The sequence below is a fragment of the Neofelis nebulosa genome, chromosome 6 (genome assembly GCF_028018385.1).
Source record: "Neofelis nebulosa isolate mNeoNeb1 chromosome 6, mNeoNeb1.pri, whole genome shotgun sequence".
Lineage (NCBI taxonomy): Eukaryota > Metazoa > Chordata > Mammalia > Carnivora > Felidae > Neofelis > Neofelis nebulosa.
In genome coordinates this window covers 78,736,660-78,753,037 of record NC_080787.1, presented here as the reverse complement: position 1 = coordinate 78,753,037, position 16,378 = coordinate 78,736,660, and the positions used below count along the sequence as shown (strand labels likewise).

Here is a 16,378-nt window from a genome sequence, read left to right as displayed (position 1 = left end):
TACAGATGTTGATAAAAATAAAAGACAGACTTTTCTAAAATATTCTATTTTTCACTTATGGATACTTTGCCAACAGCAGCATATTGTTTGTGACAACACAGGGTTTTTTTTTTCCTGAGCACTCAAATGCTAATTGATACTAATTCCTCTACACATTCACCAGGGTACACTTTCAGTCACCTGTGTCAGTTTGGGAGCAAGCTTTCAGGAGCATGTAGTCTGTGAGCATGAAACCAAGTGGCTGGAAAACCAGAGAACTTCCCTCACAAGCCTGCTCTCATTTGTGCAAGTTGGTTAACAAACTAAGTACTAAGTACTTAAATATAAGCACTTGAATCTAGATTTTGTGTAAGAGTCATAACCTGGGACCTTTGGGGAAGACTGGAATGGTGACTTTCAGGTTGTTGACAGTGATTAAAACCCCTGTCCAAGTAAGTGATTTAAAGATGGCTCATGGGACTGGAGAAGATGGAGAGAATTCAAGCTGGGAAAATGATAGCTATACGAAATTTTTAGAAAGGTAGTCACATGATAAAAAGTTGGAGAGAAAATTCTTCCTAGATTGCTAGAGGGAAAAAAAAGACTGGTCCGTAGCAGTGGCTGGGAGACTGTTTTGCTGGGGAAGGCCTGGACTGGGTCCATAATTATAGAACAGCAGGAACATGCATTTCCAGGAAATAGCACGGGTTGAAAATAGCCAGTATGTAAAAATGAACTGCAAATGGGTAACAAGGGAAAGAGAACTTGATTAGAAAGAGCTTGAGTTTTCAAAACTGGAAGGTTAATACTGCCTTTGATAATGAAAGAAAACTAGGTAGTAAAACAAGTTTAATTTGTTTACAACAACAACAAAAAATTCTATTACCTCTCACAGCTTGAGGGCCAACTGAGCTCTGCTGGACAGTTCTCATTCATGGTCTCCTTCCTGGCTACAGTCGGGCTGGGGCTGGTGTTATTCAGGCAGTGGCTGGGGCTGCAGTCTTACTCGTGCACATCTCTGCCTTCTGGCCTGGGAAGACAGCCAATGGGACCTGGGGCAGCTGGGCTCCTATCTTTAAGAAAACCTCTGATGAGAATAAATGAGTTTATAATCTTTAATTTTCAGTAACAGGGGAAGCATTTAAAAGAGATACACATCTTGCTGGCAGGGAGAAAAAACCTCTTTTGAGGACATGGTTACAAATATGTGTTTCACCTGCTTACATGTAAGTGGTAACTGCAGAGGGAAGCCTGTAGATATTTATTTGACCCCCGTCCCCAACACTGACATAACTGGTGTTTATTCCATCGGACAAACACGAAATAGTAGAATGTGTCATGGTTCATAACAGTGTGGCATAGTGGTTAACACAAAGCCTCTGTCATTTTATAGCCAGATGCTGACTCTACCATTTGCCTGCTGTGTGACCTTGGTCAAGTCACTCAGACTTTCCAAGCTTCCATTCTCTTATCTACAGAGTAAAGATAATAGAATCTACATCATGAGATAGTTACAGGAATTAAATTTAATAATGTCATAAAACATTTACACAGTGACTGGCACATGAACACTCACTAGGGACAGCTATCACTGTTTCTACTAGTTCTAGTATTATTATCCTCACTTCTATTTATAGAAATAAAAAGAAAAACTGACCTGACCCATGGCAAAATACTCTCAGCCCTGCCTACTTCCTCCTATACTTTCTTGTGTTCTGCCCCAGCTCTTCAGGTATTGCTCTAAGCCCTCTCTATCACAGCACCCTTAGCATGGCTTCTGGGGAAGCAAGACTGGCCTATCCACACTCCAGTATTATTTGGCCTCTCCCCTGACTGACCTCTGCTCAGAAAACATATTCCCTTGTGTGGCTTAGGGAAGTAAGCAAACCAAATAAACCTGTAAGATATGAGTAACTGATTGTCTCATTATGTCTTCTGAGGATATTTGTGTTTTTATAAAGACACTTTTAACCCAAGTGTCTAATTTCATGTTTGTTGTTCCACTTAATGCTGGGCCTCAGGAAAGGAAAACAGGAAAGTCTGTTTCATACTCAGATCAGTTTGGAACATGCTCCGTTAAACTCAGAATCAAGTGCCTTGACTATGTAAATCTCCAAGAAAGGGAAGATACTGTGTAGTAGTTCACAAGCATACCTGACAATTTCTTTTTAATGGCCAGAGGAACAGTGTTCTTGGGGACACTTGTAGATATTGTGGAAGGCAGTATTTTAGGATGAGAAGTCTAGCAGGTAAGTGGCCGATTCTAGATGGGTGTTGGTCCCCACTTTCAAGGAGTTTCTTCTAAGCAAATCATATTTATGTTGGCTCATTCTGTTGTACTTTCAAATTATAGAATTTCTTTGAAAACTCTGGGTTTTTTTGTGTGTTTGTTTTTTACCAAACTAACATGGTTTACTGGCAGAAATACATTGGGTGCCATTTGTACACATCAGCCATTTATATATTTATAAATTGGGGCTACCTGTTTGTTAATGAATTTTCTGCTCTAAATAGTAATATGCTTGTAGTCTTAAATGAAACCGTGTTTTTAGTATGTTGAAATTAGATCATTTTCCAAATAATGAGAGCAATACAATATTTGAAAACAGCAATAAACTTAAGTTGAAATAAAGGCAGTATGGTATCATCCCCTAGTTTTGTTTTCTATTTCCTTAAATCCTTGCTTGTATCTGAAAATGCTTTTCAAGGATAACAAAGACTTAACTTTTATGAGTACTTAGTAAACTTTTCATGTTAACAGTGTAATTTTTCCTGTACTAGACCATAAAATATTTTTTTAACTAGAATTATTTGTTTACATTTCCATCATATGTTTAATTTTATGGGCATTAAGGAAAACATCTATGTTTGGTAGAAACCACCAGTCGGAGACATCTTAGTAACATAGGGAATAAGTATTACCTAGACATGAAAGATTAACAAGATCCTAAATTACATAATAAAGTTATTTTGTGTTTTAATTTTCACATCCATTAATTTCTAATGATACATAAAACATGCTTCTCAGAGCCCTTATACAATGAGAATCCTGTGGCCTGATGGATCCTAATAGGCCTCAGCAGTATGAACACTGTATCCTTTGCATGTGACTAACATGAAGGAGTGCAAAGAATCATTGTTTTGTGACTGCCAGCAGCGCATGGGCCGTAAAAATGCATTTTAAGAAATTCATGTTGTATAAGGGAGCCTTTTTCGCAATTTAACTTGGTTCTTTTACTATATTTTCTTCTCTTTTTATTCCTTTTAATTTCTGTTGTTTTAAAAACTGCACCCAAGATGCCTTTGCAGCTTCTCCTGGGGAGGCCCCTGCAGCATCCGAAGGGGCCGCCGCACCAGCTACCCCAACCCCCGTAGCGGCAGCGCTCGATGCATGTTCAGGAAATGGTGGGTTGAAAGTCATGAGCAAGTCTGTTGTTTCTCTGTCCTCATGTGAAACTCCCATAGTTAGATGTGGCCATGTTTTTCTAACTTTAATCTCTTCCAAGTAGCGAGTATCATTCACAACGGAATAGATAGTGCTGGCACTTAAAACATTAAGACGATCAAGTGCATACTTAATCAAAATTGACAATTTCTCAAGATTGACAATTTTTGTCAGTGCAAGTATGCTCTCTTAATGTTTTTGTCCTCCAACGCTATACTGTACTCCTTTCTAACACTGAGTTCTAATATATAGGCATGTTTTAATGAGTTTTCAAAGCTACCAAATTGCCCAGTTTGAGGGTTTGAAGAAAAATCTCTGATCCTAGACTGGAGGCTAATCTTAACAGTACTTTGAAGTGTTCGGGTTTCTTAACTGTGTTACCCACTAAGTTGTTTTTTTTTTTTTTTCTTTAGAGAAACGTCCAAACCACTGACCCTTGCTAATAGGCTAGTAGTGCCAGTAATGCAATCCACGCAGCCCAGTGCCTAGCTAGTGTGTGAATATCTGTGTCAGGTGTCTTTCACCCTAGTTGTGATGCCTCTCTCTTGTCTCTCTCCTTACCGATGCTGTATGTGTCTCTACTTTCCTTTCCAAAAGACCCCTTTGCCCCGTCCGAAGGTAGCGCAGAGGCTGCGCCCGAGCTGGACCTCTTTGCAATGAAGCCACCTGAGACCAGTGTTCCTGTAGTTACCCCTACAGCTAGCACAGCCCCTCCGGTTCCCGCCACTGCTCCTTCTCCTGCTCCCGCTGTCGCAGCTGCCGCTGCCGCCACTACCGCCTCCGCCACCGCCGCCGCCTCCGCCGCCACCACCTCCGCCGCCACCACCGCCGCTCCTCCTGCTCTAGATATCTTTGGTGGTAATTCTTTGTTGTTGTTGAACTCTCTTCACCTGGTGGATTGAATTCTGATAACTTGAGATACCCTGCACACACAACTGTTACTGCATGACTACCGTGTAAACTACATGCTTTTCTAGAAACCGTTTGCTGCTTATTTCGGAATTGTCCCACGTGCGCACTCAGAATCGGAAATGTGATGCTGTGTCGGACTGCTTTGTCGAGTTGAGTAAAGGCATGTGTGTTCTTGGTCTTAGATTTGTTTGAGTCTCCTCCTGAAGTCGCTGCAGCGCCTAAGCCAGATGCTGCTCCTAGCATAGACCTGTTTGGTACAGGTAAACATCTCAAGCAACCCCCCCTCCCTTTTTTTTTTTTTTATATATTAGTTCTCCCAGATGTTTTCTTGATTGAACTCTCTGTGCTCACCTGTGATAATGCATTTGTTAGATATTTAACTTTGATTTCAGCTTTCTACTTACCTCTGCTTGGTTTTGGTTTGTTTCACTTTTGGAAGATGCTTTCTCCTCTCCACCACAAGGGGCCTCTCCTGTGCCTGAGAGTTCTCTCACTGCTGACCTCTTATCCGGTGAGTGCTTTTGCCAAGGCCAAGCCTTCTGAGATGTCTGCTGGGGGTTATGTGTGTGCAGAGGCGGATACGAAAACACGCAGGTTCGTCTTGAGTTCTTTTAAACTCAGAATTCGCTTGAAAGAAATAAATCTCATTTTGGCTCATCACCAACTGATGAGGTTACTGATTTCAAATCTAATGCTGGTGAAAAGACACAGCTTTTATCCACCCCCCCCCGCCCCCCCCCCCCGGCCCATGTTAAAATCTCTGAGTTTCAGGAGTCAAATGTTATTTTCTTCTGCAAAGTATGTATTTTTAAATCCATTTGCTTCTTCTCAACTGTTAAAATGGTCTGCAGTCTTACTGCCTGCTGTTAAACATGAAATCCTGAGAAGCCACCTGTCAAGGCTCGTGGTTTTATTTTCCCTTGGGTGACATGCCCTTTTCCCTGTTGTGTGCTTCACCGCAGTGGATGCATTTGCAGCACCGTCTCCTGCAACCACTGCCTCTCCAGCAAAGGTGGACTCTTCGGGCGTGATAGACCTTTTTGGGGGTGCGTATCTCTCCTCCTTCAACACGTGAAGAGTCTTTTCCCCCCCTCTCAGAATAGTTTTTAGATCTTCCGCTTCATTATATCCCATCAATTTTTCTTTTGACTACGTGAAGTTATTTCCGTCTCTCAGCTGTGTAAGCTTACGTTCTTAAGACCTTTTCCATTTCTTTGCCATCGTCATCTTCATTCTCATCAGCTCACCATAATTTCCAGCGCATGGCCTAACGAAACCGATCGTTTCTTCATTTGAAGTCTTTGTGTTTTTAACTTTTTGTTCCTCCTAATGTAGAATCAGCTGGTTGGAATTTCCTTCTACTGTTCTTCATTGGCGATCCTGATCTATTGGCTAAATCAACATTTATAAGTTCTTAAAAAAAAAAAAAAAGCAATGTAAATATTAACTAGATAATTTGGAACTGAAAACAAATAAACCAGTCCAAACTGAAAACATAAGCTGGAGAGCCATACATTATTCTGTAGGGTTTATTTATGTTGAGCTTAATGTTTTAAATCCTGCCAGAGAACCGGAAGATGTTTCACTGATTTAAATGTATTCTTCCGTTACTTTGTGTATTATCTGAAGGCAGGGAGATGCACTGAATTAACTCTTAAGCTACTCAGTTGGATGATGGATTTAAAATCTTATTTTAGCATTAAATTTCAGGGAAAAGTACAGATTTGAAGTGATTTCTTCATGAATGTCCACAAATGTGTGTGCCACAGGCTAAAATGTCATTTTTAGTAAGTTAAACCACACCGAGTACCTTCCCCACTGAATGCCGAAGCATCATGGTATGAGCCCTGAGGGGTACAATGGTGTCACAGTCTCTGACATTCAGGAGCTCAAAACTTGTGGCAAATAAACACTGAACTGTGGTATAAAAGTACAAGTTGGGCTGCTGCTGCTGCTCAAATTAAGTTTGTTCTTTTTTTTTTTTTCTAAGTTTAATGGAGTTCTAAATGGGAAAGTTCTATTGTATTACCTCTGGGTAAAATTTTTAAAACCTTGATCCTATTTTAAGAGATGACAGGATTCAGTCCAGAGGGTCTTTTCTTTAAATGGAAAAGAAGAATTGTCTTACTCTTACAAAGAGGTATTAATCTGAAATATTCTCGGACTCTTTTTTGAGAGAATAAACTCAGAGCGTGGTCAGAACATAATTCAGTTGACTCAGTCATTTCATGTATCTGAAGGTGACAGGCTCACCACACAAAGTATCATGTCTATGCATTTCTCGGGTAAACACTTAATTTACTTACTGTACTTACTGTTTACACTCTTTTACTTTTTTGCTGCACAATGGATAATGGGTAGATGCATTTGGAAGTAGTGCTTCTGAACCCCAACCTGCACCTCAGGCTGCTTCTAGTTCATCAGCATCGGCAGACCTACTAGCTGGTAATTAATTCATTAAAATAAAATGGTATTTTGTGGAAGTTAAGTTTTGATATATTTTTATAAGTTACAGATATGTAAACTTCAACATGCATGTATTCCTTCCCTTTTGAGACATAAAACTGAAAAACAAGACATTGTATAATAGAAGGTTATTTCCCAGGATTGTATAAATACCAATATTAAAATCACAGTTGTATACAAGTCACCCCTGTGGCTCCTTGGATGCTCTTAAATGCCTTACTTTCTTTAATGTTAATTTTATTTTTGAGATAGAGAGACACACACACAGAGTGTGAGTGGGGGAGGGGCAGAGAGAGGGAGACAAAATCCGAAGCAGGCTCCAGGTTCCGACCTGTCAGCATAGATAGAGCCTGAGGCAGGGCTCAAACTCACAAACAGTGAGATCATGACCTGAGCTGAAGTCAGACGCTCAACTGACTGAGCCACCCAGGTGCCCCAAATGCCTTACTTTCAGTCATCACATTTCTTTTTGTTTACAAAAGAGGTAATATGCTTATGTAGCAAATTTTATCTTGTATTGCCTGTGCCCATTTTTTTTTTTTTTTTAAGAAATTTGTGTGGAAAGATACCATTATGTTTGTCAACTGATTCTGTAACTCCAGGATAAAGTGTTACAGATTTCCACCAGGGTTGAAACTGTTGCTACCTATGCCACTTTTTTTAACTAGCTGTTTGTTTGTTTGTTTGTTTGTTTGTTTTTTAATCTGAAAACTTCTGGAGAGCTCTCAGTTCAACAGGGCCATAGTGTGGCGTAGACTGACACAAGATGTCTAGGATTATTGCTTATTGCCAGGATGGGAAAGATGGAATAGCAGGGAAGATTTCAAAGACTCAAAGATAGTAAAAGCTAACTGTCAGCCTTCCTTGTAAGCAGGGAAAAGTATGCTTCATGTTAGCCAGACCTAGAAATTGCTATTTTTACAGGCAAAGCATTTGCCATTTGCAAGACCACAATAGTAAGTTTGAGGCTCAGGTTATCAGTCAAACTCAAAAGACACTGCTGGTTTACCTCATTCTGACTTCACTTAGAAGGTTACATAACAAAGTGCAGCGGTAGCATCATAGAGGCCTCAGACACTCAGATCCAGCTTCCAATGTTCCTCCTCAGTCACCACAAGGAATGCATTTTGGTCATATGGTTGGCAAGGGATTGATGTGTGTGTGGGTCACATCAGCACAAGGACGTTGCCACGTTCAGAGTCTCTCAGCTTAAATTTCCTGCTAGTCATGTTGCACTTGAAACAGTGACTAGGTCTTATTTTTTCATGTAATGAACAATCCTGTACAGGTGTAGCAGGCATAGAACATTCATTCTTGGGTTAGTAATGAGTAATGACTTCATTAAAGGATCCTCATCACTTTTCAGAATTGTAGGAAGTTTGATATGAGGTCAAGTCATTTTTCGGTAATTTTTTAAAATGTTTATTTATTTATTTTGAGACAGAGAGAGAAAAGGCAGGGGAGGGGCAGAGAGAGGGAGAGAGAGAATCCCAAGCAGGCTCTGCACTGTCAGCACAGAGCCCAACATGAGGCTCCATCCCACGATGGTGAGATCATGGAGGTCAGATCTTTTCTCAAGAGGCCCGAAAGGATAATCACAGCCTAGCTGTTGACGCTTCCCTTCCATCAGCCTTTCAGACTGGTTATTTAACAAACTGTCCCAGGGGTGGTAGCAGTTCTTTGTGTCTTTCCCACCCTCTCCAGACTACCCTGGTTAAATATGACATTCTTGTTTGCTGAATCCACTTCATATTAGTGACCACCAGCTGGTATTTTGTGAATGGTGAAGAACCAGGGTTCCACCGTAATGTTGCTGTGCACTTTTGGAACCTGCAGATATGATAAGAGGCAGTGCACTTAACACACACCACAGCTGGTTACCTGGGGAAAAAATACCGGCTCACCTGGGTTTCCTCCTGGCCTGGTGTTCTTCATAGCAGCTTCAAATGGGTCACAGAAGCTTTTAAGCTCTTACAAAACCAATAACCTTAATTCAGGTTTTCAAAGTTCAGCAATAGGTTTTATTTTAATAGGCCACAGAAATAGCATAGTTTTCAATGGTTATTTGGGCGAAATGACCTTGTCAATTTTAAAAGGAGATTACTGGAACACCTGGGTGGCTCAGTCAGCTGGGCATCCAACTTCAGCTCAGCCCATGATCTTGCAGTTTGTGGGTTCAAGCCCTACATCAGGCTCTGTGCTGATAGCTCAGAGCCTTCAGCCTACTTCAGATTCTGTGTCTGCCTCTCTCTCCCCCTCCCCCACTCACACTCTGTCTCTCTCTTAAAAATAAACATAAAAATACTGTTAATAAATAAATAAAAGGAGATTACTGATTATAAGCCTTTTGCTTTGCAGTTATAATTAAGGTTTGCCGTTATAATTAAAGTTATGGCATATGAAATCAAATGTTCTAGCTTTTTGCAGAATTCTCAGAAGTCTTTAAAAGACAATGTTCCCTTCCAGTTCCAAGTTAGAAGTCAGTGGCAGAGCCAAGAGATGTGATCCTGGGTGTGAGATAGGGTCTAAAACACACGTGGAACAAGCAGGAATAGTTTTGTCACCCACTGTCAAGTGCAGCGTCGGGTACCTGAGCCTACACAGCTTCGTATACAAGGAGGTCCAACAAGGAAGTACACACAAAGTACAAGTTAGAACTCACCAGAAGCAAGCTTGAATTGCTCGATTGTGTCATCCATCGTGAAATCTTAGTAAAATGAGATAGAAAGGGAGAAAATTGGTGATGAAAGTGACAGTGTCATTTACATAGGTTTTACTGATTGTACACTTCCCATTTTTTCCAGTGCATCATCTTGTGACCTCTTCAGTGATGGGAAACATATTTTGTGCACATTTTTCCCTTTCTCTATTTTTTTTATTTAAATAAATGAATTTTTAGTGTAAGTAGGTATAAATGGGTTTTAATGTCTAGCTTGTTCTACAAACAATTCTTATAATTTAATCTGTACATATCTGAGTCTGATTTACTTGACCTGAAGGCAACTATTCATTTACCTTATATCCTGATATAAGAGATTTTTAAATTCTAATTTCTCTAGATCTTAAGTATTTGGACTGGTTTTTCATACTTCTGTTTTGCTTATTTAGAAACATTTCTCATATTTGTTCAGGTAACACAGCATGAATCCATGTTCTCATTGAAGAATATCATGGAATATTAATATAATTTTGTACTATGAACTAGAAGCAAATTTCCTAGCCAAAAAAAACCTGCTAAAGTACACATAAAATCCCAGTTACATTTATACATTAAATCCAGCTGACAGCAGCTATTTCAGAGTTTTCATACTGCCTAGACATTTCTGTTGAATGAATATCAATGGTAGAACAAATATTTGGAGTACTATGTTATGATAATTTGCAACGAGGCTTAACATGTGTGTTATACTTGTGTGTGTGTGTAGAGGGAGAGAGCAGCCAAGTCCACTATAGAGAGGAAGCTTTTTTTTTTTTTCCCTAAAGATAAATTTGCCCAATCATAGATAACAAGGAAATCCACAAATATCATGTTCAAAGTAAGAATTTGAACCAAAAACAAAAACAAAAAAAAAGCAGGAGGGAAAGTTGTATTTCATGAGTCTCTAGAATCTTGAATACTGGCTTTTGTTAATAAGACTGTTTTATAAGAGAATAAAAAGAAAAATAAGGGGCGCCTGGGTGGCGCAGTCGGTTAAGCCTCCGACTTCAGCCAGGTCACGATCTTGCGGTCCGTGAGTTCGAGCCCCGTGTCAGGCTCTGGGCTGATGGCTCGGAGCCTGGAGCCTGTTTCCGATTCTGTGTCTCCCTCTCTCTCTGACCCTCCCCCGTTCATGCTCTGTCTCTCTCTGTCCCAAAATAAATTAAAAAAAAAAAAAGAAAGAAAAATAATACACAGACCCAGTAATGGAAGGTGTAGACTCTTTAGAAGTAACGTTGGTTTTTGAACAGGGCTCTCGCTCCACAGATTTTTTTGAGGCAATAAATTTACATGTAAGTCACAGGGTAAATGTAATAAATATGTAGTATAATTAAATGTTAAAATGATCTTTAGAATTTTTAAACCCAAAATTAAGAATCATCTCAAATTGGGGGGAAAGCTTTGTCAAAAGTTGATATGTAATTTAAAACTAGAAAAAAAAATTGGGGCACCTGGGTGGCTCAGTCGGTTAAGCGGCCGACTTCAGCTCAGGTCATGATCTCACGGTCTGTGGGTTCGAGCCCCGCGTCGGGCTCTGTGCTGAAAGCTCAGAGCCTGGAGCCTATTTCAGATTCTGTGTCTCCCTCTCTCTGACCCTCCCCCATTCGTGCTCTGTCTCTCTCTGTCTCAAAAATAAATAAATGTTAAAAAAAAAAAATTAAAAAAAACCAAAAAGAAAACTAGGAAAAAAAAGATCAAATGGGCAGTCTTTTAAATTGGGCATATCTCTCATAAAAACTGGCTATTTTTTATTCTAATGTACTCTTCTAGAACTGTCAAATAATACCAACTCCAGAACTGAACTATGCATGAAATATCATCTTAGTCGTCTTCTGCCCCTTGAGTAAAAATTTCAAGTTCTGTTTGGTGTACCCAGAATGGTGAAACTAGACAATATTCTAGAAGAGACAACTGTTTTGGCCGAAGAGGACAGACTCAAAGAATAATTCTTTCCAAATCATTGAGATTACTGATAAGATACAGAGATTATCCATAGCTCAGGTGGAATCCGACTAGAAACTTGAGTTAAGTTTCTATCAAACAAATGGAAATATTATTTCATACAGTGAGTAATAAAGCTCTCAAATGCCTCTTCAGATATAACAAATGAAAATATAGATGTTTGAAATATATAGATTTCTGGATGACAGATGTAAAAGTGGATGATTAAGAGAGATTTTACCTAACTTCTGAGGTTGACAGCAAGCAAGAAAACCATTTTCTTCCATTATAGTCACAGTTCTGGGGTGACTGCCCATAAATTTGTACTAGTATAGGAATGGGCCACATCCTATCTTTAATTCTAAAGGCAGGAAATCATACAGGCCAGTCTTTGAGGCCATTTGTAGTTTTTGTATTCTCTGCTAACCACATGACATAGATGACTTTTTAGCAGAGCCGCAGAGGTCTTTAAATTGATTTAAAATATAAAAATGTTCAATGTGGAGTTAATAACTAATAATAGCCACTAAATGAGAATTGGTTCTCTACAGAGAACCAATTCTTTCATTCTCTGTGGGGGTGGGAGACAGTCTGAAATGTGTCAGACAAAAGACTCTCAGGCTGTTAATCCTAGAAATACTATCTCAGATTGATCTTAGTAAATAGAATGTGTTGATAACTGACTATATTACAGAGTAATTGAGATGGCATCATCTTTAACCTAAAAGAAGACTACCAGTAGTTTTAATTTTTTACTCTCCTGACCCAACTGATCTATTATATTGACTGTGGCTATCAATTTTGATATATCTGTTAATAGAACTTAAGTGTATGGGCTGTTCCCCTTAGAAAGATAGATTCATAAGACTAAGTATCTGTGACAAAAGGCAGTGTGTGTGTAGATGGTTGAGCACTTGAAGGTAGTTGGTGATTCATTATAGTGTAGGACAGTCCAAATATGCCTGCAGGATGTCTGGAAGCCTATTGATTATTAGCATAAATTCCATAGAATATCTTTCTTAATGTAACTTAGAACCATATAGAAAGAAATATTAGTGGTGTGAGTTTTCTTACCTCTATTCCAGGGCTCTAAAAGTTTTCACTTAACAGAAGGAGTTCCCTCGTTAATATCTATAATTCACTTAAAGTATAACAATAGATTTTTTTTCTTTAAGATAATCAGTTGGCTATTTTATAGCACTTTATAGCTTTTCAATTAGTTTAGGTTTATGAGGGCACATACTGAGCATAATGCACAGAACTGAGCATAATGGGAAAAAGTCATCTTTCTAGATCTCTGTCAACTTCGTAAGCCACAGGAAGAGTACAACTCTGATGTTACTCCTGGCTGTGGAAATGAAGCATGTGGAATCCTCTCTCTTACTTGCCATCATTTGGCCTTGGGCAGATTATTTAACCTCTCTGGCCTCAGTATTTTCATCTGCGAAACTTCATAGAGTTGGGGTGAGGATGAAATGAGCTAATGTATGTTTTGGGTTGAGCAATATTATCCTGCTGTTTTTGTAGGACCAAAATGGTCAAATATTGACAATTCATATGGTTTGTATGGTTCAACCTTTAAAAATTCTTAGGGGTGCCTGGGTGGCTCGGTCGGTTAAGCGTCCGACTTCGGCTCAGGTCATGATCTTGCGGTTTGTGAGTTCGAGCCCCATGTTGGGCTCTGTGCTGACAGCTCAGAGCCTGGAGCCTGCTTCAGATTCTCTGTCTCCCTCTTTCTCTGCCCCTCTTTCGCTCATGCTCTGTCTCTCTCTCCTTCAAAAATAAATAAACATTTAAAAAATTAAAAAATAATAATAAAAGTAAAAATCTTTAGAACTTGGTGAGCCCCATGACAGTGTTAGCTTTACCCTTTCTTAAAGGTTTAAGCTTTCTTGAAGAAGGGGCTAATTTTTTTTCATTATTTATTCACCTATGGATGTGATCTGCTTATGTTACGAAACTCAGTAGCACTAAGCACATGAGCCCTGTGTTGTAAATGCATGTTTTTCCCTTTCTACTACTGAATATTGGGTGAATATGTTAACTTCCCTTTGCATCACTTCTAGTGATAGACAGGATTGAATCAGATGATCCAAGGCTTTCTCCAACACTAATATGCTATGATTCTACAATAAGTTTTCTCTTCTTGGCCAAGTTTTAAGAAACTGAGATTCAAGCAATTCTCTCCGCATTCACCTATATCAAAGAGAACCACACCAAAGAAAAATTGCCTAAATTAATCACAGCCATTTTCCAACTTGAGGTGTGGTATGTTTCAAGACACTCAGCATTAACACAGCCGTCAATCTCCTTAAAACCAAACGATCCTATCCACAAAAATAATTACTTCTCACCCATCCTTGCTTCATAGTATTCTTAAAGATCTAGAGAATGTCTTTTCTTCAATGCTTATGTTACTAAAATCCTAAAGGTCACCTCAGGTAGCCACTGTGAACTTTAAAGACCATCCTCTATTAAGTAACAGTTTTCTGAGTTGCATTGTTTTCATACATCTGTAAGGAAAGCCTAAACTTGTGTCATTATCAATATCCAGGAACAACATGACTTGAACATTATTGTCTGCTTTAGAAAATAGTAATCGGAGAATTTCAGTGAAAGTCATTTTCAGTATTATAAACTGGTTTTACAGAATGTAAGCTTAAGGATTTTTTAAAGCATTTGTTATGTTTTTGCAAGAAGTTTCTGAAAAAGAAAAGATGCGGCTAGATTAGAAGGGAATATTTACACCCAAACTAAATATAGAAAAGACTTCTGGAAGTAATAAAATTCTTTAATAATAGAGCATCCTCTATTAAGAAATTGCTGCCTTCTCCGGTTGTATGTTTCATAAAGAAGCAATACAGAGAGAGCTTTGCTTCTGCTTCTATCTGTTGAGAGAAATTATTTGCTTCCAGCCTTCAAAAGATAAGTAATTTGAATTTTGGTTGCTTTACAGTGGCCTCTGATTTTTCCCCACCTTTTGTATTCAAAGTGTCCTTATTCAGTAAACATTAATCCAGTGTTTTAGGCATTGTGCTGATTAGTGAAAAACAGGAGGAGACACAGTTCCTGACACCAAAAAGCCATCCCCAGAGTGGGGTTTGGGGGTGGAAATAAAGACATATGATGGGAATAGGATGAAGATATGTATCAGATGCAGAGGGCACAGAGGCAGAGCATGTAACTAACTCACTTGGACTTGGGGTGGGAGGAGTGGGCATAGCTGTGCCTGATAGTAGTGGGTGACAGTATCAGTCCAAGAGGCCTTCCTGGAGTAGGCATCTGAGTCACCATGATGGTGTTATGGATGCAATCTAGTTTGCAGGGAAGGGGTAGGGAACAGAGACAGAAGAGCTTGATTACTATGCAAAGGAATCTGCGTTAGATGAATCTGAAAGTTATGGAGAGCCATTGAAGGACACCATTTAGAGAAGTAACTTTGTCAGCATTTTCCACTCAGAAAGATCACTCTAGCTGCACTGCAGAGACTAGATTGGAGGAGGTCCAGACTAGAGGCAGGAAGCCCCTCTGGGTGGCTATTGATGAATCCTGAGAGCTGAGTGAGGGAAGCCCACACTTAGCAGTAGCAGCACTGGGATAAGAACATGTATGAAAGATGTTAAGAAGGATTTGGTGGCAGAGTGCATGAATATTTTTATGATTTATATTTTATTATTATACTTAGCCAGTGTGTACAACTGAGCATTTTCTAGCTCCCTGATACTGTGATTTGAAGAATCAAAATTTTAATGTATTGAAATTATCTCCATTTGAACCCTATTGGGACCTTCTTAGCTCTGTGTAGCTCCATTGTAATGATAGATTTGGTTGCCCCAGGTTCTCTCAGCCAGGGTTGAGATATATTCTTATGTGCTATTTCATTTCTAATTAAATTAGATCTCATTAATACATGACAAAACCAGCAGTTTCCAGAGGGGAGATTGGGGGTGGGGGGCACGGTGGGGGGAAGATAGGTGAAGTAGCTGATGGGGATTAAAGAGAATACTTATCATGATGACCACTGAGTAACGTATAGAATTGTTGATTCACAATATTATATACCTGAAACACTAGTAAAACACTGAATGTTATACTTGAATTTTAGAAAATCAGTAAAAATCATTTATTTCAACGTTTTTTTTTTGTTGTTTTTTTTTTTGTTTTTTTTTTTTATTTATTTTTGGGACAGAGAGAGACAGAGCATGAACGGGGGAGGGGCAGAGAGAGAGAGGGAGACACAGAATCGGAAACAGGCTCCAGGCTCCGAGCCATCAGCCCAGAGCCTGACGCGGGGCTCGAACTCACGGACCGCGAGATCGTGACCTGGCTGAAGTCGGACGCTTAACCGACTGCGCCACCCAGGCGCCCCAAAAATCATTTAAAAATACATGACAGATATCAAGATATGTGAAAAACCTTATAAAAAACTAAGTTCCAGATTTCATTGACTTCTCATCTACCTGCATTCGATTCCTTCTCAGTCTTCTGTAACTCTTCCTGACTCTGTTTTTCTTGCCTTTACCTACGTTTAGTTGTTTCTGCTTATATTTTTCTGGAACTGTTTTTTCCCCCCAGGATTTGGGGGTTCTTTTATGGCCCCTTCTCCATCACCGGTGACTCCAGCTCAGAATAACCTGCTGCAGCCCAATTTCGAAGCAGCTTTTGGAACAACGCCTTCAACTTCTAGCAGCAGCTCCTTTGATCCATCAGGTGAGGCAGTGACTTTCAAACGTTCTTTGCGTTTGTTCTGATTATAAAATATGCCACCTAAGGTTAGTGTGATATCAGAAAACTCATAAGCAAATACTGAGTGGCGACCTGGTTTTAAAACTTTAATAAATCTTTTATTCTGTGTTTTAAGTAAATATTTCAGTACATTTTAGAAGATTTAAGGATAACCTGTAATCCTTTTCTGTGTTTCTGTTTTAAATTTTTAG

At 39.3% G+C, this 16,378-nt stretch overlaps 1 protein-coding gene across 10 annotated transcripts in view; it reads left to right on the top strand.

Moving 5' to 3' along the window:
• The window catches only part of SNAP91 (synaptosome associated protein 91), a 148,226-nt gene that overhangs the window by 104,966 nt on the left and 26,882 nt on the right, over nucleotides 1-16,378 (top strand). For 5 of the 10 annotated variants that reach the window (XM_058734605.1, XM_058734601.1, XM_058734604.1 and 2 more), the window contains exons 16-22: nucleotides 3,277-3,384; nucleotides 4,022-4,282; nucleotides 4,519-4,596; nucleotides 4,776-4,847; nucleotides 5,299-5,382; nucleotides 6,698-6,781; nucleotides 16,017-16,151. In XM_058734605.1, coding sequence (XP_058590588.1) covers nucleotides 3,277-3,384; nucleotides 4,022-4,282; nucleotides 4,519-4,596; nucleotides 4,776-4,847; nucleotides 5,299-5,382; nucleotides 6,698-6,781; nucleotides 16,017-16,151 — 822 coding nt within the window. The remainder of the gene's footprint in view (nucleotides 1-3,276; nucleotides 3,385-4,021; nucleotides 4,283-4,518; nucleotides 4,597-4,775; nucleotides 4,848-5,298; nucleotides 5,383-6,697; nucleotides 6,782-16,016; nucleotides 16,152-16,378) is intronic. The other 5 variants (XM_058734607.1, XM_058734606.1, XM_058734608.1 and 2 more) reach the window with 4 other exon arrangements.